Source organism: Sminthopsis crassicaudata, chromosome 3 (genome assembly GCF_048593235.1).
Source record: "Sminthopsis crassicaudata isolate SCR6 chromosome 3, ASM4859323v1, whole genome shotgun sequence".
Lineage (NCBI taxonomy): Eukaryota > Metazoa > Chordata > Mammalia > Dasyuromorphia > Dasyuridae > Sminthopsis > Sminthopsis crassicaudata.
Genome location: NC_133619.1, coordinates 535931278 through 535956644, shown reverse-complemented (window position 1 = coordinate 535956644; position 25367 = coordinate 535931278). Strand labels below are relative to the sequence as shown.

Here is a 25367-nt window from a genome sequence, read left to right as displayed (position 1 = left end):
AAATTAGATGGTCTGGAATAAACAGGGTAGATTCACTTATGGTGAGCACAATGAATAGCCTTTGGGGTTAATGTGACTAGGAAAAACAATGAGACTTCCTGTTGCAACATCCATTGAGTTTTAAGCCAGACAAAGGTGATAAATGGGAGAGATAAATAAAGACCACAGCGTCTGATATTGGAACGTGTATTTATTCCCTAGAGTCAGACTTCTTAAACTTTTTGTACTTGCAACCCTTTGTCACCTGAGAAATTTTTAAATGACCACAGGTATATAGGTATGTAAAACAGATATACAAATCAAACATTTGCTGCTAATAAATCATAATTCACAATCTTTACATTCAGTTTTGATATCCCATATGGGATTACCACTCACAGTATAATAATCTGAGTTTAAATTAATGAAAAAATGCAAAGGAAAGTGGCCTAGCTGTGCCAGACCTAAAAGTATATTATAAAGTAGTGGTCATTGAAACTATTTGGTACTGGCTAAGAAATAGAGAAGGTGATCAATGGAATAGGTTAAGTTTATAAGACACAACAGTTAATGATTATAGTAATCTAGTGTTGATAAACAAACCCGAAGACATCAGTTTCTGGGATAAGAACTCACTATTTGACAAAAACTTGCTGGGAAAATTGGAAAATAGTATGGCAGAAACTAGGTACTGACTAATACCTAATACTGTATATCAACACAAGGTTGAGAGTGAGTTGAATCAAGAGAACATTGTATGCAGCAGCAACAAGATTATAAGATGATCAACTCTGATGGATTTATTGCTTTTCAACAATGAAGTGATTCACAAGCTATTCTCCAATAGATATGAAAAATAATCTCTGTCAAAGGATATGAACAGACAATTCTCAGATGAAGAAATTGAAACTATTTCTAGCCATATGAAAAGATGTTTCAAGTCATTATTAATCAGAGAAATGCAAATTAAGACAACTCTGAGATACCACTACACACTTGTCAGATTGGCTAGAATGACAGGGAAAGATAAAGCAGAATGTTGGAGGGGATGTGGGAAAACAAGGACACTGATACATTGTTGGTGGAATTGTGAAGGGATCCAGCCATTCTGGAGAATGATTTGGAACTATGCTCAAAAAGTTATCAAACTGTGCATACCCTTTGACTTAGCAGTGTTACTAACTGGGCTTATATCACAAAGAGATCTTAAAGAAGGGAAAGGGACCTGTATGTGCAAGAATATTTGTGGCAGCCCTCTTTGTGGTGGCCAGAAACTGGAAACTGAGGGGATGTCCATCAATTGGAGAATGGCTGAATAAATTGTGGTATATGAATATTATGGAATAGTATTGTTCTATAAGAAATGACCAGCAGGATGATTTCAGAAAGGCCTGGAGGGACTTACATGAACTGCTGTTGAGTGAAATGAACAGGACCAGGAGATCATTATATACTTCAACAATACTATATGATCAACTCTGATGGACGTGGCTCTCTTCAACAATGAGATGAACCAAATCAGTTCCAATAGAACAGTAATGAACTGAACCAGCTACACCCAGGAAAAGAACTCTGGGAGAGGACCATGAACCACTGCATAGAATTCCCAATGCCCTTATTTTTGTCAGCCTGCATTTTTGATTTCCTTCACAGGCTAATTGTACACTATTTCAAAGTCCAATTCTTTTTGTACAGAAAAACAACTATTTAGACATGTACACATATATTGTATTTAATTTATACTTTAACATATGTAACATGTATTGGTCAACCTGCCATCTGGGGGAGGGGTGAGAAGAAAAGAAGGTAAAAATTGGAACAAAAGGTTTTGCAATTGTCAGTGCTAAAAATTACCCATGTATATCTGGTAAATAAAAAGTTATAACAATTTAAAAAAAAAAGAAAACTCAAAAAAAATAATAATGAGGTGATTCAGGCCATTTCAATAGCGTTGTGATAGAGAGAGCCATCTGTACCAAGAGAGAGGATTGTGGGGATTGAATATGGATCACAACATAGTATCTGAACCTTCTTTGTTGTTTGCTTTTTTTTCTTTCTTTCTCATCTTTTCCACTTTTTGATCTGATTTTCCTTGTGCAGCATGATAGATGTGGAGATATGTATGGAAGAATTGCACATTTTTAACATATATTGAATTGCTTCATTCTAGAGGAGAGGGGAAGGGAAATGAGGGAGGAAAACTTGTAACTAGGGTTTTGCAGAGGTGAATTTTGAAAACTGTCTTTGTATGTATTTTGAAAATAAAAAGCTGTTATTTGAAAAATAAATTGGTTCATGATTTAGACATAAAAAGTGATACCATAAGTAAATTAAGAGAACAAGGGATAGTCTGTCTCTCAGATCTGTGGAGAAGGAATGAATTTATGGCCAAAGAACAACTAGAAAATATGAAATGCAAAGTGGATTATTTTGATCATATTAAATTAAAAAGTTGTTGTACAAACAAAACCAATTCAGCCAAAATTAGAAGGAAGCAGAAAACTGGGGGAAAAAACTTACATCCAGTGTTTCTGATAAAAGCTTCATTTCTAAAATACATGGAGAACTGAGTCAAATTAATAAAAATAAACTGCACTGAACAGACAATTTTCAGATGAAGAAATTAAAGCCATTTCTAGTCATATGAAAAGTGCTCTAAATCACTATTGATTACAGAAATGCAAATTAAGACAACTCTGAGGTACCACTTCATACTTCTCAGATTGGCTAAAATGACAGGAAAAGACAATGATAAATGTTGGAGGGGATATGGGAAAACTATGAACAAATGAACCATTAAGAGCAGTTGCACCATTTAGATATACTAAGTGGATACTAATATATTATTGGTAGAGTTTTGAAATGATCTAACTGTTCTGGAGAGCAATTTTATTATCATTGTTTTAGAAGTTCTGTTTCTTGTGTGTGAATGTGAAGATTGACACTCTTGTCACCCATGATTTTTTCCCATGGTAACCAGACTCACAAGTAAAAAATATGGTGTGATATCAAAAAAAGAAGAAGCCAAAGTCTTGTGGCAAATTCAAGTCTCACATGTGTATATCATGAAAACATCCTTTCCACAAAATAACCTGTGGATAAGACAGGTGCTAATCAATGCTATTTTCAAAAAAATAAAATTGACTATATCTCAACAGATAAGAAAAGATTGTTTACAGATATAATATTATATAACAAATAATTACAGATAAATAGTCATTATGAATCAAGAATGAGATCTGCATGTGAAGTTAGATTTTTTTGACTGATTAGAGAAAATAAACTCAATTTTGTCGTTTGGAAAAACAGAATAAAGATAAAGGATAAAAGATAAAAATGAATAAGCAAACAAATAAATTAAGGATAAGATTAAAAATCACCTGTGGTTACAATTGCTCCAAACCAACTCATTTTATAGACCCATTGAAGTTTTTTTTTTGTTTTTTTTTTTAAATGGGGGAAAACATTAGTTGACAATGACTGTTACCTCAGCTAAGAAGCATTTCTCCTTGCCCTGCAAAGATATATACCAACCAAAGAATGTTCTAGATGATCATACATGATTATTTCAATCAGTCAATAAGTACTTATCAAGTGTCAAGTATATGTTACATATTGATAAGACCTGAAAACATAAATATAAAATGAATGAAACAGTTCCACCCAGCTAGAGCTTTTGTTTAAATAGGGGAGATAAAAAAACACATACAACACATTTATAAATTATAAATCACTTCTTATTGTTTTTCAGAGGGATTATGTCTACAGAGCCACATAATTTGGAGGATGGTGCTAGACTCAGTTAGGAGATTAGGGTTCAAATTCCACTTTGGCTATTTTTTCATTTAATTTTTATAGAGGATTCTCTTATCCTCTCCAAATCTTTCATCATCTGTAAAATGAAAAGAATGATACTTTCATTATTTAACAGAATAATTGTGAGGAGAATGCCATGTAAACCTCAAAATGCTATGGAAATATTACTCATTAACTTCTGGAGGTGTCCTTCCATTGATCAACATTCAATTAACAAACATTCATGAAATGCCTACTATGTGCAAAACATGCTAAAAATGGAGGTTTAGGTACAAAAGGGAGATGATACCTGCCCTCAAAGAGCTCACATTCTGCTCAAGAGTTACAACATGGTAAAAAAAATAAATATAAGATGTATAGGAAATAAATACTAAGTTATTCAGAAATGGGAGAGGGAAGGACACAAATAACTGGAAGAACAGGAAAGGACTCTTGAAAGAGAAGGGGAAGGGGGAGAAACAAGATGATACAGTGGTTACAGCATTGGCCCTGAAGTCAGGAGGACCTGAGTTCAAATCTGTCTTCTGACACTTGACACTTTACACTTGCTAGCTGTGTGAACCTTAACAACTCAACCTCAATTTTCAGAGAGAGAAAGAAGGGGGAGAATACCAGCTACATGAGACAACCTATGCTAAGACAGAAGAGGAAAGACAATGAAATGTGGAGAATAACATGTGCATTAGTTTAGCAAAAAATTTAATGAAGAGAAGTAATATGGAATTGACATGGAACCTATTGTCAAAGGCTTTAAATACCATAGTATGGGTTTATGTTTTATTCTAGATACAAAGGGGAACCACTTCTTGAATAGAGGAGTAATATAATCAAGCACAGTAAATAGGGAATTAGATTCTGTGACAGAAAATCCTGAATTAAAATTCTGTCTCAGATACTTATTAACTACGTGACCCTAAACAAGTCCCTTAAATTCTCTTAATATTAGTTCACTTATCTCTAAAATGGCTATAATAATCACACTTATTCCACATGTTATTGTTAGGAATAAATAAGATATGCATAAAGTGCTTTGTAAACCTTAAAGCATTATAAAAATACTGTTTACTATTAATTAGGACCAAGCTTTAGGAATATTAATTTGGTGACTATGCGGGAGATAGATTGGAAAGAAAATTCAATTCTGCTTTGCTCATAGAGTACAGCATCTTCTCTGTACACATTTCATGTACCAATGGTGAGCAGAATCAACTTTGTAAAAGTTTTTGCACATTTTTAGCGTTTTGACCTTAGGGTGGGATCCCTACTAGCAGTAGTAATCAGGTCAGGATTGAGTAAGCAGATAGTTTTTAAGGCTTTTCTAGTCCCTTCCCCATACTTGGAAATGAGCAGTGCAATTCTTTAAAGGCTGCTCAGACACCCAGGAAGCTGCCAAATCCCACTGCTTCTTCCAGTTAGAAAACAACCTCTGGTCTGAGTTGCCTATGTACAACTCCTAGTGTATTGGCATCTGGTGCTTCATCATTCACCTATTGCCACAGGACTTTGATCCACATTCTAATTCTTACCTGTGGCTCCAAGAAGTTGTATTATGCATTGTAGCCACATCCAAGTAAACCATTAACTAGTTGCCCACAATGCTGTTTTTCAAAAATCTGTTGTATTAAAATGAGTAGTTATACTTTTTTCTCAATAGTATTTTATTTCTCCAATTACATGTAAAGATAGTTTTTAACTTTCATTTTTGTAAAATTTTGAGTTCCAAGTTTTTTCTTCCTCCCTCTGCTACCTTCTCCTTCCTCAAGATAGCAAACAATCTGATATAGATTATACATATACATTATTTTAAACATTTCCATATTAGTTATGCTGTTAAGAAAAATCAGTATAAAAGGGAAAAATCACAAGGGGAAAAAAGCAAACAGAAAAAAGATGAAAACAGTATGCTTCAATCTGAATTCAATGTCCATAGTTCTTTTTCTAGATATCCCAAGTGTATGGAATTATCTTAGATTACTATATTGCTGAGAAGAGCTAAATCTATCATTGTTAATTATCACATAATCTTGCTGTAACTGTGTACAATGTTTTCCTTGTTCTACTCATTTCACTCATCATTGGTTTATGCAAGTCTTTCCAGCCTTTTCTGAAATCAGCTTGCTCATCATTTCTCACAGAACAATATTCCATTACATTCATATAGCATTGTTATATGTGTATGTATATACATATACATAACAACACATTAGTACTTGTCTTTGACAATAACCAGTCCTTTAGTGAAGTTATTATTTCTTCCCTCCTCTTATATAATTAGGGCAGAAAACAAGTAGAGGGACATTCAGGTGATGATGGGAAAGGGAATATAACTGGATCGTATGGTTATGGGGACTGTTTTGGGTGATGGGTTCTTTCTATTTCTTATCCTTCTGTTAAAGATTGAACTTAAAGGTACCTTAGAAGTTATCCAGTCCACCCTTCCATTTTACAATAAGGAAACTGAGGTCAAGAGAAGTGACTTGCTCCAAGAATCTCCTGACTCCCAGTCTAGCAGTCCTTGCACTCCATCACCAGAGAGTGCTCATATAGAAAAGCCTCAGGAAAAAAGAACCATGTGGCTATTTCTCAGCCTCAACAGAGTTCAGATTTTCTCATATTCTCACAGTTCATTATCTTGTCAGAAGCTTGTCTGGCAAAATAACTAACACAAACCTTCATGTTTGTTCATTAACTGTACCAACTGCTGTCTTATTTTTTTGTTTTTTGACTGGGTCTTTCTATCTCATTGAAGCTGTGGGGACATTCACAGGTCCATCCCCATGCTGATGCACCCATGAGATTTGACAAACTTTATTTGCAACTTAGGCTACTTCACTGCTTCTTAGGCAACCTTGTTTCTCCTCCTTACCCCCCAATATATTAATAATATAATGTAATTATATTATTAATAATATAATAATAAACAGTGCAGCCCACTGCAATTCTGTACCCTCTGAGCTCAAGAGATGCCCTAGATTCAACCACTGGTAAAAGGTATTACAGGCAGAGGCCTCCACACTGGTAACTGAAGTCTTACTTTTAAGGAAATTAAATATTAACTGTCATATATATATATATATATATATATATATATATATATATACACATATATATATTCTTTATGTTGACTGTGGAAACTTTCTGTAAAACAGTATATAAAACAGACGCCATATGTATGGGCAGGGAAAGTTGAAGGCATAGCTAAAGAGAAAAAAGTCTATTTAACAACATTATTTAGAGTTAAAACAATTTTATTGTGAACTTTATCAAGTGCATTTAAAATTTTTATATTATTTCTTGTTCTTTATCCAGTTTTTTTAAGCCACAAGATTTTCCAGCTTTATGAACTTTTCCTGGATTGTCATAATTTTTATCAGTATATTGGATATCTCTGGTTATCATTTTAAATCTATAAAGAAACTTTTATCACAAAGTAACTTTTATCACGAAGTAAGAGGTCTAAACAAAAACTGTGTCCCTACATTCCTGATGCAGTAGACAATTGAGGCAATTATCAATTTAAAGACACAAAACCACAACTAATTTTCCTTAAAATATCTAGATGATAAAAGACAGTGATTTTTTTTTCTTTTTCTGGCTTAAATTATTCAGATAGTGACTATTAAGTCATTATTCTACCTTGTGAATCTAAAGAAATCTGAGAAAATTCCTATGTATTGATCTATCTTGCATCTAGAAGATCAACAATAAAACATACTTCTCAGTAGAGAGGTATGGATTATTGCATACAGTGACAGGTGCAATCACTGTGTTGTTTGGTTTTGTTTAGCTGTTTTTCTTTGTCATAAGAGAGTTTTCTCTCAGTTATTAGGAACATTATTGGGAAATAACTATTATATAAAAAAGATCAGTAAAACATTTAAAATAAAATAAAAAGATCTAACATCTTACAAGAAAAAAAAAAAAACAGATACCTCAGTGATCTTTTTCTCACAAAATACAGTATTTACCTTACTGAGATTCATCATCTGAGTCATTGGTGTGGCTGAAATAAGACAGAAGCCAGGACTCTTGACTTTCAATGATATTGTTTCTAACCATTAGACTACCCCATTGCCTTTCTGTGGAGCTTGCTTAAGTCTCCCAGTAACTTTTGGGATACAGACTTAGAAATAAGAATATTCTTAATAAAATACCAAATTGTTTGTTCCAGCCTTTGGGAAATTGACTAGTATGTATTCATTCTGGACATTCCAAGCCTCAAGGTTAAACTTTCTCCAAAGAGCTTCTATTTGTCATACTTAACACATCTGGTAGACCACGGAGATACAGAATTACATTGGTTTAAATAAGTACAATGCAGTTCCAGCCTGACATAAAATTTTACCACTTCCCCATGTGTACAGTGCATTTTCAGTAATAAAGTTCATAGGGAATTAGCTGACAGAATGAGACTCTTTCCTGGTAAGCCTCAAAATACATAGTCACATTTCTTCATGGGTGAAAAATTGAATAATGATATAAAACCACAAGGCCACATTCAGCACCATAAGAGAGAATTGGTTGGCATGACTCTAACAATGCGTTGGCTCCAGATGCTGTACTCGAACTGTAAGGCTCCATTAAAGAAGTATATATAACCTAAGGAGAAAGAATTCTATTTAGACAAAGTAAAAAATGAGTCACCCCGAGTAATAGTCACCCTTTCTAATTTTTAGATCCCACAAAATTAGTGGGTACTTTGTCATGTGTTCTTTAAAAAATAAATTCAATTATCATCTATATATTACTGCTATGGACCAGACAGTTTTCCAGGTACCTAATATTCATTAACATATAAGAACAAGTAAGTTTGTATCCTCTATATGTCATAATTATAGTAGAAAAAATCATTTAAACTTCCCTGGATTCAGGTGTTGCCAACTATATCTTAGAAGCTGAAGTTTATTCCCAAAATGACAGGGGAATGAGGGAAGAAAGACAAGGAGGAGGAGACATAGGAAAGAATGAGGAAAAAGAAGTAGAGAAAGGGGAGGTATAAGAAGAGAAGGGAAGAAGAGGAAGCAAAGGAAGAGACAAAGGAAGAAGAGGAAGAGGAAAGTGTAGTAGAAAAATTGGAAAGAAAGAAAAATTACTGAATGGGAATTTGAAATGACCAAGTATATGGCCTTTTCCTTTCTGAACCCAACACTGCTAATGGCTCAGAGGAAAGTTATGTATGAGGTACCTGTAAACTGCAGAGATTAATATATATTTTCCATAATAATCAGTATATTGTTATAAATTTTCTCATTCATAGCATTTGAAACCAATACATTATCATTTTCATATATCTATATATTTCACTATATCTTAGAAGCTGAAGTTTTATTCCCAAAATGACAGGGGAATGAGGGAAGAAAGACAAGGAGGAGGAGACATAGGAAAGAATGAGGAAAAAGAAGTAGAGAAAGGGGAGGTATAAGAAGAGAAGGGAAGAAGAGGAAGCAAAGGAAGAAGAGGAAGAGGAAAGTGTAGTAGAAAAATTGGAAAGAAAGAAAAATTACTGAATGGGAATTTGAAATGACCAAGTATATGGCCTTTTCCTTTCTGAACCCAACACTGCTTAATGGCTCAGAGGAAAGTTATGTATGAGGTACCTGTAAACTGCAGAGATTAATATATATTTTCCATAATAATCAGTATATTGTTATAAATTTTCTCATTCATAGCATTTGAAACCAATACATTATCATTTTCATATATCTATATATTTCACTATGTCTTAGAAGCTGAAGTTTTATTCCCAAAATGACAGGGGAATGAGGGAAGAAAGACAAGGAGGAGGAGACATAGGAAAGAATGAGGAAAAAGAAGTAGAGAAAGGGGAGGTATAAGAAGAGAAGGGAAGAAGAGGAAGCAAAGGAAGAGACAAAGGAAGAAGAGGAAGAGGAAAGTGTAGTAGAAAAATTGGAAAGAAAGAAAAATTACTGAATGGGAATTTGAAATGACCAAGTATATGGCCTTTTCCTTTCTGAACCCAACACTGCTAATGGCTCAGAGGAAAGTTATGTATGAGGTACCTGTAAACTGCAGAGATTAATATATATTTTCCATAATAATCAGTATATTGTTATAAATTTTCTCATTCATAGCATTTGAAACCAATACATTATCATTTTCATTTAACACAAAATATTTTATATGTTCTTTGTGTTTTCTACCTTCTATAATTTAAGTAAATTGTTATATCTGAATAGCTAACTCATAAGTCCTTCCTATAATATAATTAAATATATTTTAGGTTTAATTTAATGGAAGATGTATATAGATAAATAGGAATAGTTCCTGAAGAATGAACAGGGTAGAAAACTTACCATTTTTTTCATAAACAGCATCTACTTTGTTACCAATTCCTGGGAATTCTTCCTGAAGTAGTCTGGGATAGCCTTTGTTCATTGTTTTGTTAGTTTCATCATAACTACAATAGTCAAAAAAGGAAATCTTTTATCAGCTGGGTAGCATTAGGAGAGAAAACTAACAGGAGATCTTGACATTGTTTCCTAGTTGAATACAACACCCAGGTACTTAATGGGGGCATCTAGAGGGCACAATGGATAGAATGCCAACCTGAGTCAGGAAGACTCATCTTCATGAGTTCAAATCCAGGCCCAGACCCTTGATCCTGTTTGTCTCAGATTTCTCAAGAGCTAGAGAAGATAATGGTGAACCACTCCAGTATCTCTACCAAGAAAACCCTTGAGGTCATGGAGAGCCTGACTGAAAAAAATGACTAAACAATAATAAATGGTACTTGGTGTTTGCTCAGTGTGGATCCAATATTAACAAATCATGTAATATTGGATTCAACATTTCAACTCTTCTGGTTTCAGTTCACTTATCTGTGAAATAAGGGGGTCATAATAGATGACTTCTCTAGCCCCTACTAGTTCTAAATTTATGAATCCATGAATCTATTATCTGAAAAATACTTTTTCTTGATTCTGTTAGATAGACATCTAAATTGCCAGACTATCATTGAGAATTACCTACCAACCTAACCATATTCATTCATTCAAAAAAAAAAAAGTTTTTAAAGACTTACTATGTGTAAAGAATTGTGCAAGACTTGGTAAAATTTACAATACAAAGAACTGGCTTCTGTCCACAAGAAGCTTATAATTTATTAGGGAAGATAAGACCTGCACATGAATAATAACTTAGAATAATGGAAAATGTACTAGACCTGGAGTTCAAATCTTTCCCTCTAACACTTGCTAACTGGGTGAGAGCATGACCAAGCCTCCAAGTCTACCTTTCCTCATCTGTAAAATGGGAATGATAATGGAACTCAGAGGGTTGTAGGAAGAGTCAAATGATTTACTGCTTTTAAAGCCTTTGGGAAACCTTAAGGAGCTATTTAAATGGAAACTATTGTTAAATGAAATACAATGAAATAAAATATTGTTAAATGAAATGACAAGTATTCCAAGAGAAGAACAAAAGTGTAATGGGAGTGCAGAAGGGAGACAGTTCTCCTGGCTGGGGTGATGAAGGAAGGCTTGGTTGTCATACCTCCAGAAATGATCTCCAGTGAAGAAGAGAGTCTCGCCTGTAGCTTCAATGTGAACTGCACCATCTATCCTCTTCACCTCTCTTGGGAATCCCAGTTCAGAGATTTTCTTGGGGTACTCCTGCTGTATGTCATAGCCATTCAGGGCCCAAAACTTTCTGCCTAGAATAAGTATTAAAACAACATTTTAGCATCTCAAAATATACAGACATTTATCTTAATGAAAGAAGAGCTATGAGTAACCTAAACACATGGATTTTTTTTCCCTTTATTTTTGAAAGTCTGAAACTACAAGCATTATTCAAGCCAACTTTAAATCTAATCCTCCTAATTTCCTAACTATAAATTCAGCCACACAAATGTTTCCATGCTTTGCCAACTTACTGCATATCTATGCAAATATACATTATATATGTACATATGTAATAAATTTAGGGGGAAATTTATGTAGAAAAATTCTGTATCATTGGCAAGCAAGGTACCACCCATACTAAATTAGAGATTGATACTAGCTAATAGATCATGGTTCATGGAAAGAAAGTTATTAGTTTTGTAACATTAGACAAATCACTTAATTTACCTAAACTTTAGTATGCTCAGCTGTACAATGAAGGGATTACACTGATGGTCTGTAAGGTTTCTCCAACATCTAATCTGTGGTCTCAAATTTTTATTTTTCAAGAGTTACCTTTACCCTTGTGATTAACATTCAGTAGCATAAGGATTAAATAAAACTGAAAAATTTTAAATTCAACAGCAATTTAAATCTTCCACAAGTCAAATTCGGAGAGAGCTATCTGGACTATGTTGGGTACTATCAGTCATCCAATGATTTTATGTATTCTTTGTGAAATTCAAAGTATTTACATCCCAAGATTCTGCATATTAAAATTGCAGTGGTTTTGAATTTGATTACATATACCCCAAAGGAAGGAAAAGTTCCTTGGTAAATCATCTTTAACTATTCTTTCTGAAATTCAAAGTATTTACATCCCAAGATTCTGCAGATGCTAGAGTAGAATTGCAGTGGTTTTACATTTTGTTACATATGCCCCGAAGGAAGGAAAAGTTCCTTGGCAGATGACTCACCTCTAAAGATGAATATCAGATCATGAGCAGGGTTCTCATATGCAGCATCAATACTGTTTGGAAGTTCTGGCCAAAATGATTTGGTTAAAAACAGATCTGGTTCAAACATCTGAGGATGCAGACGCCAGAAGAATCTGGCAAAAAATAAAGAATTTCTGTTGTATGAAATAATGCCTCTTGCCTGTGACTGTACATACAATAGGCACTTAATAAATGCTATCTGATTGGCTGACTGTCCCTATTGGCCATTACATTACCAAGTCACTCTGCATTTGCAGTTTCAGTATGGCTAACTTGTAGCCATGATGGATATAGTCTATTTAAGAAAAATCTTTTATTTTTAATGCAATCTGAAAGTAGTGTGTTAGTATCATGATTATAGGATCATTGTGTAATTCAGAATTTTGATCTTAGGATCACAGCAATAGATCTGGAAAGGAATTGATCAGAGTATTCTGTTTAGGCTTCCTATTTATTTTATAATTGTGGGAATAGGACCACAGAGGATTTAAATAATTTGGCCAAGGTGATACAAGTAGTAAAATTTGAACCCAGACTCTTAATTCTCAAATTCCTAACTCAGCATTCCCTTCATTATACCTATAAAATGGAATGGAATAAACATTTACATAACGTCTCTTCTGTGCCAGGTACTACATATTTTATTTTATTTAGTTTTCACAACAACCCTAGGAGAGAAGCACTTGGATTATCCCATTTTAGAGAAAGGGAAATTGAGATAGAGGAAAGGTGACTTTTTAAACAGCTACTAAGTGTCTGAAGCCACGTTTGAATTTATGTCTTCCTGACTCCAGTTCTAGCTTTCTGTTTACTGCAGTACCAGCTGTCTCTGGTACCAACCACAAACATTAAAAAAGGATTTCATGAAAAATCTTTTCAGTAGTGAAGAGAAATGCAGTTTTTTCACTACTTCATTTAAAAATGTTTATAATAAGTCTTCCTTCCAAATATAATTTTCTCTTCTCTGAATTAAAAAAAAAACAACTTTCTATATTAGGAATACTTTTGAACACAGGATACACCACCTAGTTTTTTAATGTACCATCTATGGAATATATTTGCTTCCTCTTATATATTTCTAAATTGAACTGTTATCTCCTTTTATCTGAGAATATTATGAGACTATAGTGATATAAACAGTGACTAATGCCAAAACAATCTCTTTCAAGGTGAAAAATTTAGTCATCTAGTTTATCCTTGACTTCATTCTAGAGTTTGTGTGTGGGGGTGGTGGGGGGTGGGGGTGTTTATTCCCAGTATTTAGCACAGCATCTGACACAATTTTTACCCAGACTTCTGAAGTTTGACTACAAATGTCTCAACAGGGTCACCTATGAAATTATCTACTAAGGAGAATGCCCTTATATTAATGATGACTTGACTTAATTTCATCAATATAAGAACACCTCCCTTAACAGATAATTCCATAGATGACCTTGTGGAGACATTTATGGCCAAACTTTTTTAATAAGTTTGGATGAAAATTGGTCACCAGTCCCTACCTCAAAATATGTCCCAAGTAGAAATATCTGCCAGAGTTTATGGCAAAGCCTTCAAGGTAGTTTCCAGCCCATGAGAGTAAAATGAAATAAATAATAATAATTAGCAATATGTAATACTAACAAATTAATTTTAGTTAATAAAAAACCAATTTGACAGCATTTTAAAAATTTGACACAGATATTTTGACACAGTACCTGCAGACATTGTTTGAGATATTTTTAATATTTGTTCTTTGTCTGAATATTGTACTTACCTATCTTTAAAGATTATTGTTTCGCCTCGAAGGCTAGTGATAGCATCTACTGATAAGGCAGGATCACATTTGTCTGGTGTTTTGGGATGTTTAGGGTCAGGGTCTTCATCACCAGGGCCTAAAATCATCAATTGAATAATAAGGATAGCTTCTGGTTCTCTAATATTAAATTTCTGTATTTTACATAAAAAATTACCATCCAATTGCAGTAGGGCACAAGATTGCTCTTAATGAATCCTCCCCTCATCTATTCCCAACAATGGTTAAAAAGTAAGCATCTCACAGAAAACCAAGGAACTTGTGTTTACATCTCATTTCCACCATTACCTACCTGGAAAAACATTGAATTTTCAGTTGCCTCCTCTAGAAAATACTCCCTGACCAAGCTCACATAGTTATTGTGATTATTAGATGAGATGAATATGTACAAAAGAACATATGTTGCAAAGTATATTATACAAAGGTAGGAAAGAAAGTTATGTTGTGTTTGAGATTATTTCTTTAGTTGGTATATATTTGAGATTTCTTTGCTGTAGGAAACTCCTGGTGAGGGAACTCCTCATAGAGTGCAGATTGGCAATTCACCTATAACTTGGAAACCTGTAATGCTATGTGGGCCTCTGAGAAGTTATATGATTTGCCCATGATTATACAACCAGCCAGTGTTAGATTCAGAACTTGAATCAATATATATCTTGTGAACTCCAATGATGGTGCTCTATCCACTATCCATGGACATTTTTAAACACTAATATATCAAAATAAAGAAATAGTTAAGGAGTATGGGTTTTCTCTTCTGGCATTCAGGCAAAATAATGTGGCCATATTCCTTCCATATTTAAAGGATAAGCTAATATGGGTGAATAGAAAGATATTTAGAGTTTTAGAAAACTAAGATATGCACTTATTCTGATTAATCATAACTATCTGCAACATACCATAAAGAGCTTGGATGCCTTGTACATCATCATCAGGAAGCACGAAGCCACTTTTGCCAGTGTAGGTATAGATGGGAAACATAAGTGCACCAGGATCTTTGGAATGGTCCAGGCCCAAGGAGTGGCCAAATTCATGGGCAGCAACAAGAAACAAGTTATAACCTATAAGAAATAAAAAGTCAAGCCCTTTTAACAAAAGATAACTTTAAAAAAATACAATGAGATCTAACAATCCCATTAGGCAGGTGGTAAAAAATATTAATACAAAGTTAGAAGATATGGTAGACAGAGCATTGGATCTGGAATTGGGAAGGCTTGAAATCAAATATTGTCTTGGACTTTATCAACTTTATGAGTCTGAGAAAGTCACTTAACCATTATTTGTTGCAGTTTCCTAAGCCGTAAAATGGAGATAATAATACTGTCTACCTCGCAAGATTTTGGTGAGGATAGAATGAAATACTTATAAAGCATTTTGTATACCTTAAAGCACCATATACATTCTATCATTATTATTTTTATAGTCATTTAACAAACAGGGAAATTGAAGATCAAATAAATTAAATGTGTATAATCATAGAGCCAGCAAATTCAAAACTGGGATTCAAACTCAGATTTTGGGACTCCAAAGTCCAATGCTATCTACTATCATGCTACTAACTTTGAGTTAGCCTCAAAAAATAATGACCTTGTCTTATCCTCAGGGTAAGTAGTAATTGTAACTTCTACCACACAAGAGAAAATTCCCAAGAAAGATTTTACAAATTTGAAGGCTCTATGTAATCTCAACTATTATTGTTATTATTACTGTTACTATTATTACTAATTTTGGAATTGTCCACAGAGCACAATGGTTTGACTATAAGAATTGACCAATATGTATTTACAAAATTTAAAATGAAATTTTAAAATGAAATTTATTTTAATTGAATTGAGGTACTACTTTCATGGCGCCTTTATATTTTCATCCTCTCTTTTATATTTGCTATTGTTGATCAGACATTTTCCAGTTGTGTTGAAGTCTTTGTAACTCCATTTGGATTTTGGTTTGCCATTTCCTTCTCTAGCTTATTTTATAGATGAGGACACTGAAGCATACAGGGATTAAGTGACTTTCTCAGGGTCACAAAACTATTAAGTAAATATCTGAGAGTAGATTTGAACCCCAAAAGATGAAACCTCCTAATACCAAACCTAACAATCTATCCATTGAACCACCTTGTTGCCCACTGTACCACCTACTTTCATATATATATATATATATATATATATATATATATATATATATATATATATATATATATATATATATATATATATATATATATATATATGGGGGGTGCATATGTGTCTGACTCATCTTCTTATAGTTACCATTCAGTAGCATAACATCAATAGATTTAAATAATTTCAATTTGTTTGTGTGCCTTATGTAATAATTTCTGGCTACCAAATTTGAATGTCAATTACCTAAACAAACTAGTTCATATGAATTTAGTGTTAAAAGCTTAATTTTCCACCTCTCTTAACTTAGAGGTAAGCAAATTGGGCTATTAAAATATGAGGACAGTCACTACACATGGAGAGTACACACTAGTTGCATAGCTCAGTACAGTTTTATGTAAAAAGTAACCAGTATCAAAAGACTCTCAGTTTTGTATGGCAAGTTTTCATTCCCAATACTATAATAATAAGTGAAAAGAGACCTTCAAGAAAAGTAATTTTTCTAAGAAACAGGACAGTAGAGGGAAGGTCCTATACATATTTCATACAATTACTCTCCTTTATAACATTAGCAGAGCAATTAATTTCTTTATTTCCAATATTTCTTAAAGGACATTAATAAGACTGATGAGTTATTTAGTCCTAAGAAATTTTATATTTCTAGTAGTACAATCTTTAGCAAATGCCAGGATTCTCAAAAGCTATGCTAATAGAACATTAGCCTGGCACACGCTACAAATTTGGTGAAGATTTCAGATGCAGATTGATCAGAGACAGCAGAATGATAGAGTCAGAAGAAAAGGTATAAGGATATGTGTGTATGTGTATAAATTCATACATATATACTCACAAATATGCATATTTGCATATATTCATATTTATACATATTAATAGAAGGTTCAAGTAAATCATCATAGTTTATACACATACTGATATATAAAATGATTCACTTGAACCTCTTAAAAGTGTACACATTTATATATACATGAGTAATGTAAATTGTGATGATTCACTTGAAATGTCTATAGTTTCTTACTAAAGTGATTAAGTCTTTAGCCTAACCTAAAATTACTAGACTATATACAAATTATAAATGAACTGTTCAATTTGAAATATTTGAAAGAAATTACCTTTGGCACTATTTGTCCACTTCTCATCATCATCAAAATGAGCATCCCCTCCATAATTGGGCCCTGGAGGAAAAGCATGAGCCAGAAGTCCAGAAGGTCCATCAAAAGGATAGAAGTCTCCATGCTCTGCAAGTCAAAGCAGCACTTAAGAATTCCATTTTTTAAATGGTCCCAAATCCAAAATAGCATTTCTCATGAGTTTCTCTGCTTGCTTACCTTTTGTTCCAAAGGAGATCATGATATCAGCAGTGCCATTGTGGAGCCTGGTAAAGTTGAGAGGTGTCACATCAGACCAGACCTTCAGTGCTTTTCTTATTGCTTTGTCCACTTCTGCTTGGGTCATATCTGGAGTATAATTCAGGATCCTGTTCATCAGAGAGAAATAAAGTTAAACTTCTTTTGGGCTTCAAATTATTTTATAATAAACTTCCTTGAAAGGCTCACTGGACAGAGCTCTATTTCTTCAAAGTAGCTCATGATTTCCAAGGTTTTATCAACATGAGTTCAAATCAGTTGATGGAAAGTGAAAAATTCCAACATCTGGATTCCTCTAAATAGGTAGATATTTGCCATACTGTAGACAAAATCTCAAGCTGTTTTATGGAACTTTTTTCAGAAGTTAGAGGATTTTTGTTATACAGAAGAGATTTAAAATAGCTACAAGATTCCTAAGAAGGAAAAAGTTTATTTTTCTGCCTTTTGCACAATCGTAGTAAATTTATGTTCTGTCATATATTTGTAAATACATCTTCCTAATTAGTCTTCCATATCTATAATGAATTACAGTGATTTTCAAAAGAATATTTTGGTAATTTTAGAAAAAACTTTTTCAAATACAATATAGTTTGGGGCAGCTAGGTGGTGCAGTGGATAGAGCACCAGCCTTGAATTTAGGAGGACCCGAGTTCAAATCTGATCTCAGACACTTAGCACGCCCTAGTTGTGTGACCTTGGGCAAGCCACTTAACCCCAGCCTCAAAAAAAAAAAAAATACAATATAGTTTTATTTCAGAAGTAAAACTTAAAGTTTTACTACAGAAGTAGGAAGAAATACCGGTGCACAGGATATTTTTGGATTTGAATCCCACATTCTAATAGAAAAATTAAAATATTCTCTCAAGGCTACCTACACATATCACTTATCTTTCTTATAACTCGCATTTCTTATGATTAAAATTAGACAATTAAACATAAAAATAGCAAATAAGTGACAAAAAAGAACTATATAGCACTTTACCTGTAGGTTAAATCAAACGTAGGCCACTTGATATTTCGAGGGAAAAAGTTATATTCTCCCACATCAGGGACTCCACATCTTGGCTTTTTCATCACATCCAAAGTGTCATCATCTAGTTTGCCAGTCACTTCCAAGCCAAAGAACGACTGCATTTCTTTAAGTGTTTCTGTTGCAGTTCTGGAGGCCTTCTTCATTAGTATACCAGCAGGGTTAGAATAAAGATTGTAGTATGTCTTCAGATAGTTCTAGAAAAGAAAAAAGTTATATAATAATCCCAAATATCAGGCTAATTGGATGTTTAAAAACATTGCAGTATCCTACCTCCGCAAACTGGAAGTCCTCCTGTGATAGGTCATCATCATCATCATCATCATCATCATTCTGAGAGAGAGGGAAAGCTGAACAACAGCTCCAGCTCAACAGAAAGAAGGCAGCTATGAAACTGGGCTGCATTTTGACTTTTTACTCTTGGAAGCTGCTGCCTTGTCAAAGGATAAGTACCTTTACTTTTATAGACTTAAACTGATGAGTCATCTGTTACAGACAAGTTTCAACTTTCTAGTCAGTGTGAGGTAAACATGCTTACTTGACTACTTTGTTTTGCCCAAGAAGTTGTGGTTTGTGGGAAAATTTGAGGGAAATATAAAATGTGGGTCTCTTTGGTTTCCACAGGGTCTCAAAACCTAGTTTGCAAAACTGACATACTAAGCAGATTTTTTCTCTTCACAGTGATTTTTTTGGCCATTTTTAAATTTATTCAGGAACTGCAAGAATTTGAGATTTGGACTATTTGGATGTTTTCTTCACATAGGCAGTTTACAAAGTCTTCCAGGATTTAATAGATGGTAGCCATGAACTTCTGAAAGAAAAAAATCTCACTCTAGCAACAATCCTATGATGAGCTTTTACAAAATTTTCCAGGTACTCAGTTTCACAACTCCGACATTGTCCTTGATTCCTGATTCTCACTTATCCTATGTATCTAATCAATTATAAACTCTTGTCATTTCTATCTCTTAGCATCTCTCACATACATGCTTTCTTCTCTACTCTTACAACCACCATCCTAGATCAAGTCCTCATCATCATTCAAAGGCACCAAAGTAATTTTCCTAAAGCACACAGTGTATCATGTCACTTCCTTGATCAATAAATGTTAGTGTTCCTCATTTCCTCTAAGTTGAAATATAAATTCTTCTGCTTGACCTTTAAATCTCTTCCCATCCTAGCCACTTTCTGCCTTTTCAGTGCTGCCCATTACTTTTTTTTTTCAATGTAATCCAGCCACACTGGTCTACAATCTTAAATATATGATTTTTCCTTCTCCTGTCTCTGTACCTTTTCACTGACTGTCCCCTATAATTTCCCTCATCACCTTCACACTTTTGAATATCTTCAGTCCTTCAAGAAATAACCTGTAAGAAACTACCAATAGTCATCTTCTAAATAGAATGTGTCCTGAACTCCTTCCCCAAACCATGTTGTGTTCGTCTAATACTTATATAAATATTTATGAATATATAAATATATAAATATAAATATATATATATATATATATATGTGCATATCATCATCAGATCCATGAGGGGAGAAACTGTTCTGGCTCTGTCTTTATATCTTTAATGCTTAGCACTGGATCTGATACATATGAGTGCTAAATAAGTGATTATTAATTGATTTATATGTTAATTTTTCAACAACAGACTAAGTCTTCTTCTGTTAGTGGCATCTACCAGAGCCTAAGCTTCCCTAAGAGCCATTCGTCATCTCTATCTCCCTGATGAAATATTAAAGTTGGACTTTATGAAGTAGAATAGGGAGAAAAGATATGCAGGATGAGCAAATATGGATTAGAATGCATTGTTAGAGATATCCACTTCAATGAAATTACAAATCCATTGGCATAATGGAGGATTGAAAATGGTCTCCAACAAGAAGAATCTAGTATGGATCAAAGAATTACAAGTCTTTGAACTTTAAGCTACATATTCTCTAAAACAAATATTGGAGGGAAGAGTTGCTTCTATGTGAGTAAAGTGGAACTGGACCTGAACAAAAAGTCAAGGGATTACATTTGCTGCAACTATAAAATTAGAATAAGAAAATGTGATCAGGAAGCCAAGGAAAATGAGTAGAATCTAGTTTGAACTCTAGATTTGGGGAGAACCAATTCCTAATGGTTCAGAAATATGTTCCGATGGGCTAAAATACTGCAAGGGAAGTCAACTTTAAAACAAGATTTAGATTTATAAAGGATATGTATAAGAAATGGAGGGAAGTGTAAGTTACAGAAGATAAAATTGTGGCATGGTTCCATAAGAATAGAATCAGAAACTTTGTACTCCATAATGAAATGAGAACAACTAAAGATAAGAAAGGAAACTTTTTCTTATATTGACAAAATGGTGAAAATTAAAGAAAGGATGAGGCTTATGCTCAAGGTGGGTGGAGTGAAATGATGATAATCAATCAAGAGAGAAGACAAAATTTTTCAGCTCTGGTTTTGATTTTGATTTATCCATTAAGGGAAAATGATAACTGAACTAAAAAGAACAAAATAAAGATTGATACTAGGGGGAAAAAGATTGATACTAGGAATACCTAAGATAAGTATAAAGATGTTAAAATAATGCCTATTTTTCTCACTTTTGCCTAGATGAACTATATATATCAGTGTACTAAAATAAATGGCAGATATCATTGCTGAATGACAGTTGGAGCTTTGATAGGTTATGGAGGACAAGAGAGAGATCTAATATGATGGGAGAAGAGCAACTTGCCCAGTTTTTACAAAAGAGAGTAGAGTCTGAGAACATCTTAAAAAGGAAGCACTGGTTACAAAAAGCTAGCAAAATTTCACCAAAAACAAGTCATGCAGATAGGGTTACTAAATCTAAGGGAATGCGATATAATTGATCTAGCATTTAGTATAACATTTAAAAATAGCTCATGCTGTTCTTGTTGTCAAGATGGCTTAGATGTGTATAGTCTACGTGATAATAATGGTACTGTTTATTTGTATTTGGAAATAGCTGGATGACTGGACTCAAAGAATAAGAATTAATCAATAAATGTCAACTTAGAAGGAGGTAATGTCTCAATGATTTGTGTTCAGTTCTGCACTATTCAACACTTTTATCAATGGTTTAGTTAGAATAATGGACAACAGCTTCATCATGATGCAGTTATTGAAAGGATATCTGATATGTTGGAAGATAGAGTCAGAATTCAAAAAGATCTTGACTAGAGATGCAATATAGTGTACTGGAGAGAGTCCAAGACTTAAAGTCAAGAAAATCTGAATTCAAATCCCACCTTAAACTCTCATAAGCTGTGTAATCCATGGCAAATCATATAATATCTCTGGACCTCAGTTTCCTTATGAATAAAATGAAGGGGAAAAGAGCCCTACTACATTTGCCTTGGTTGGAAACAGAGAAATATGTTCAGTTCTAGGCTGTACAATATAATAGGAGTGTTAATAATTGCTGGATAGTATGCTAAGAAGGATAGATAAAGAAGAATATTAATATCATGCCATATGAAAACTGGGAAAAGAAATTAGGGATACTTAACTTGAAGAAGAAAAACTGCAGAGAACACTATCACTGTCTTTAGTATTTGAAGTCTCATGTAAAAGAAGGATGCAATTTATTCTGCATGACCCCAAAAGGGAAAACTTAGAAACAGATGGAAGTTTAGAATGACACATTTTTGTCTGATGTAAGGGAAAACTTCCTAACAATTAGAATTGGATGCATTAGGAGAAAGTGGATTCTCTTTCACTGGCTAGAGGATCACTTTATTTGTTCAATGTTCTATTGACAAGATTCATCTTCAAAATCATTATGAATAAGACTAGGTTATTTCTAGTCCCTTTCAATTATATAATTAAGCCAAAGGAATATAAATGAATTGGATTTAAGTGATGCAGATTTGCACAAATTTATCTTTCTTCCAGAGTCATCTAAATCTAGTGGCAAGATAACCAGCAATGGCCTGAAAGGCAGTGGATGACTTTGGCCATCTTTGATGTCTGCCCAAACTCTAAGCACTCCACAATACCTCTTTCCATTCCCTTAAAAGCCATAAAGAACAAATTGTTCTTTCCTTTGCTCAGAATAAGTTTTAGAAACTTAGGAAAATTCATGTCTTTATTCACAGTATATTTTTCCTAAGAAATTTATTCTTTCTTTGGAAATAGGGGTTCTCATAATCCTGCTTTTGAAAGAGCAGCTTTGGTTATAATGAAACTTCTTGATCTTAGGCCAAGTCAATATGGCTTGGTCAAATTTGATTTAGGGTCCATTTGAAGTAGTTAAGATGTCAGAGTGGATATTGTATTTGTCCTGTCAAGCTATATAGTAATAATAAGTAGCGTTTCTATAGTGCTTTAAAGTTTGCAAAGTTCTTCTGCCCTTTCTGCTGAGGAAAGTTTTCATGACTGGGATAGGCATCCTACTAACTCACTGATAGTTTGAGACCTGATGGTTACCCTCAGCCTGAATGGCCAAGATGGTTTTACCAGGGCTGCTGTGTATGGTATAGCTTCTTGGAGCCACAGGTGAGACTTGAGTGACTGGTGAATACCAAAATGGATTAGTAGCCCTGAAAAGGGCTTAGCAGAATTCATACCAGAGGTGCTAGTTTTCCCTGAACACCTGAGAATTTTTTTTATTTAGAGATAGAAGTAGCTATTGAATGAATTCAGCCCCCTCAGTTTTATAGATGAAGAATCTAAAATACAAAAAAGTAAAGTGAGTCACTCAGAATAACACAATTAGTAAGTGTTTGAGGAACAATTCAAGCTCTAATTATAGGTAGAATGTTGCACTTGGAACCAAGAAGATCTGAGTTCAAATCCTGCCACATATATTTATTCATTGCATGATTCTGAACAAGTAACACAACAACCTATTTGCCTCAGTTTTCCCATCTGTAAAAATGATAGTAATAAGCATCTAACTCCTAGTGCTATTGTGAATATCAAATGAAATAATACTTGTAAGGCATTTTGTAAACTTTAAAATACTATATAAATGCTACCGTGTTTCCCCGATAATAAGACACTGTCTTATTATTTTTTGGGGACTAAAAAACACCAGAGGGCTTATTTTCAGGGGAGGGCTTATTTTATCCTCCATCATGCCCCTTTTATCCTCCATCATGCCCATTTTAGCCTCCATCATGCCCCTTTTATCCTCCATCATGCCCATTTTAGCCTCCATCATGCCCCTTTTAGCCTCCATCATGCCCCCTGAGTGCTTATTTTATTCTCCATCGCTTACTGAACTTACCGAGTTTTTAGATGGTCCTGTCTCAGCTCTACTCCGCGGCGTTGCTCTCAGTAGCGCCAGCAAGCAAATCACCAGGGAAGAAGAGGATGACGCGCTCACTGCTGCAGCTCTGATTGGATGCAGCTCGGAGCGCGACGTGCGTTTCACCCGGGAGGGGAGGGCGGCGCTGCTTACTGAAGGTACCGCTATGCAGCATATAGCGCAGGGGATCACCATGATGACCGTTTTCATAGTAAGTTCGATAGGGCTTATTTTCGGGGGAGGGCTTATTTTAGCGGAATATTAAAGAGTATGTGGGTGTCTTATTTTCAGGATAGGTCTTATTATCGGGGAAACACGGTAGTTATTGTTACTATAGTGCTTGACAGAACCAGTACAACAAAATACAATATTCACTATGTCACTTAACTACTTCAGATGTATTGTAGATCAGGTTTGACCAAGCCATTTTGACCTGGTCAAAGATCAAGACGTTTCATGAAATCATGAGCTAGCCTTTCATAAACGTAATTATTAGAACCCCTATCTCAAAAAAGAAGAAGAAGAAGAAGAAGAAGAAGAAGAAGAACAAGAACAAGAAGAACAAGAACAAGAACAAGAAGAACAAGAACAAGAACAACAAGAAGAAGAAGAAGGAGGAGGAGGAGAAGAAGAAGGAGAAGAAGGAGAAGAAGAAGAAGAAGAAGAAGAAGAAGAAGAAGAAGAAGAAGAAGAAGAAGAAGAAGAAGAAGAAGAAGAAGAAAACTTTTAATATAATGAATCTTAAAATGAATCTAAACTCATTATCTCATTTGATCCACAATAATACTTATTATACAATGAGAAAAAAATGACACTGATTCTAAAGGCAGAGAATCTGGGTTCCAATCCTTCATCTGATGTTAATTACTCGGCTTCAGGTTCTGTAAACTGAGGTAGATGAACTAGATAGCCTCTAAGTTCCTTTCCAATTCCAAATCTATAAGCTATGGGAGTAGATGTTATATCATTTTCATCATCATCAATATCATCAATTCCATTTTACAGATAACGAATCTGAGGCTCAGAGACTTGGTCACATAGGACACATAGCTAGTTAGTAATTGATGTAGGATTTGAACCCTCTTCTTTATATCTTCCTGATGAGGTTCAGCACACAATATTATGATGCCTTCCAGACAGTAAGAAAGTACTTGGGAAAATTAAAGTTTGAAGAGCCCTCTTGATTTATTACAAATATAATGAACTAGTTAAGTAATATAAGATAGGATTTACAAATTCATTAGACTCCCTTTCTTTCTTAATACAAATGTAAGAGGTTGAATTTCAATAGTCAGAGAATAAAGAATACCACAGCAAAGAACAATGAGGCTGAGAACTTGTGCATACTT

General features: G+C 34.1%; 1 protein-coding gene and 1 long non-coding RNA gene across 2 annotated transcripts in view; one reads left to right on the top strand and one right to left on the bottom strand.

Annotated features, from left to right (window-relative positions):
- Nucleotides 1–25367, top strand: part of LOC141563392 (uncharacterized) — a 49549-nt gene that overhangs the window by 21688 nt on the left and 2494 nt on the right. The gene's annotated exons all lie outside the window — the stretch shown is intronic.
- LOC141563391 (collagenase 3-like) lies at nucleotides 7026–19197 on the bottom strand. The gene is made up of 10 exons (XM_074304395.1): nucleotides 19022–19197; nucleotides 18701–18945; nucleotides 17680–17828; nucleotides 17464–17589; nucleotides 15110–15271; nucleotides 14172–14289; nucleotides 12395–12528; nucleotides 11308–11467; nucleotides 10110–10213; nucleotides 7026–8394 (listed from the first exon to the last, which is right to left on the bottom strand). The coding sequence occupies exons 1-10, from the start codon at nucleotides 19151–19153 to the stop codon at nucleotides 8294–8296; spliced, it is 1431 nt and encodes a 476-aa protein (XP_074160496.1). The 5' UTR covers nucleotides 19154–19197; the 3' UTR covers nucleotides 7026–8293.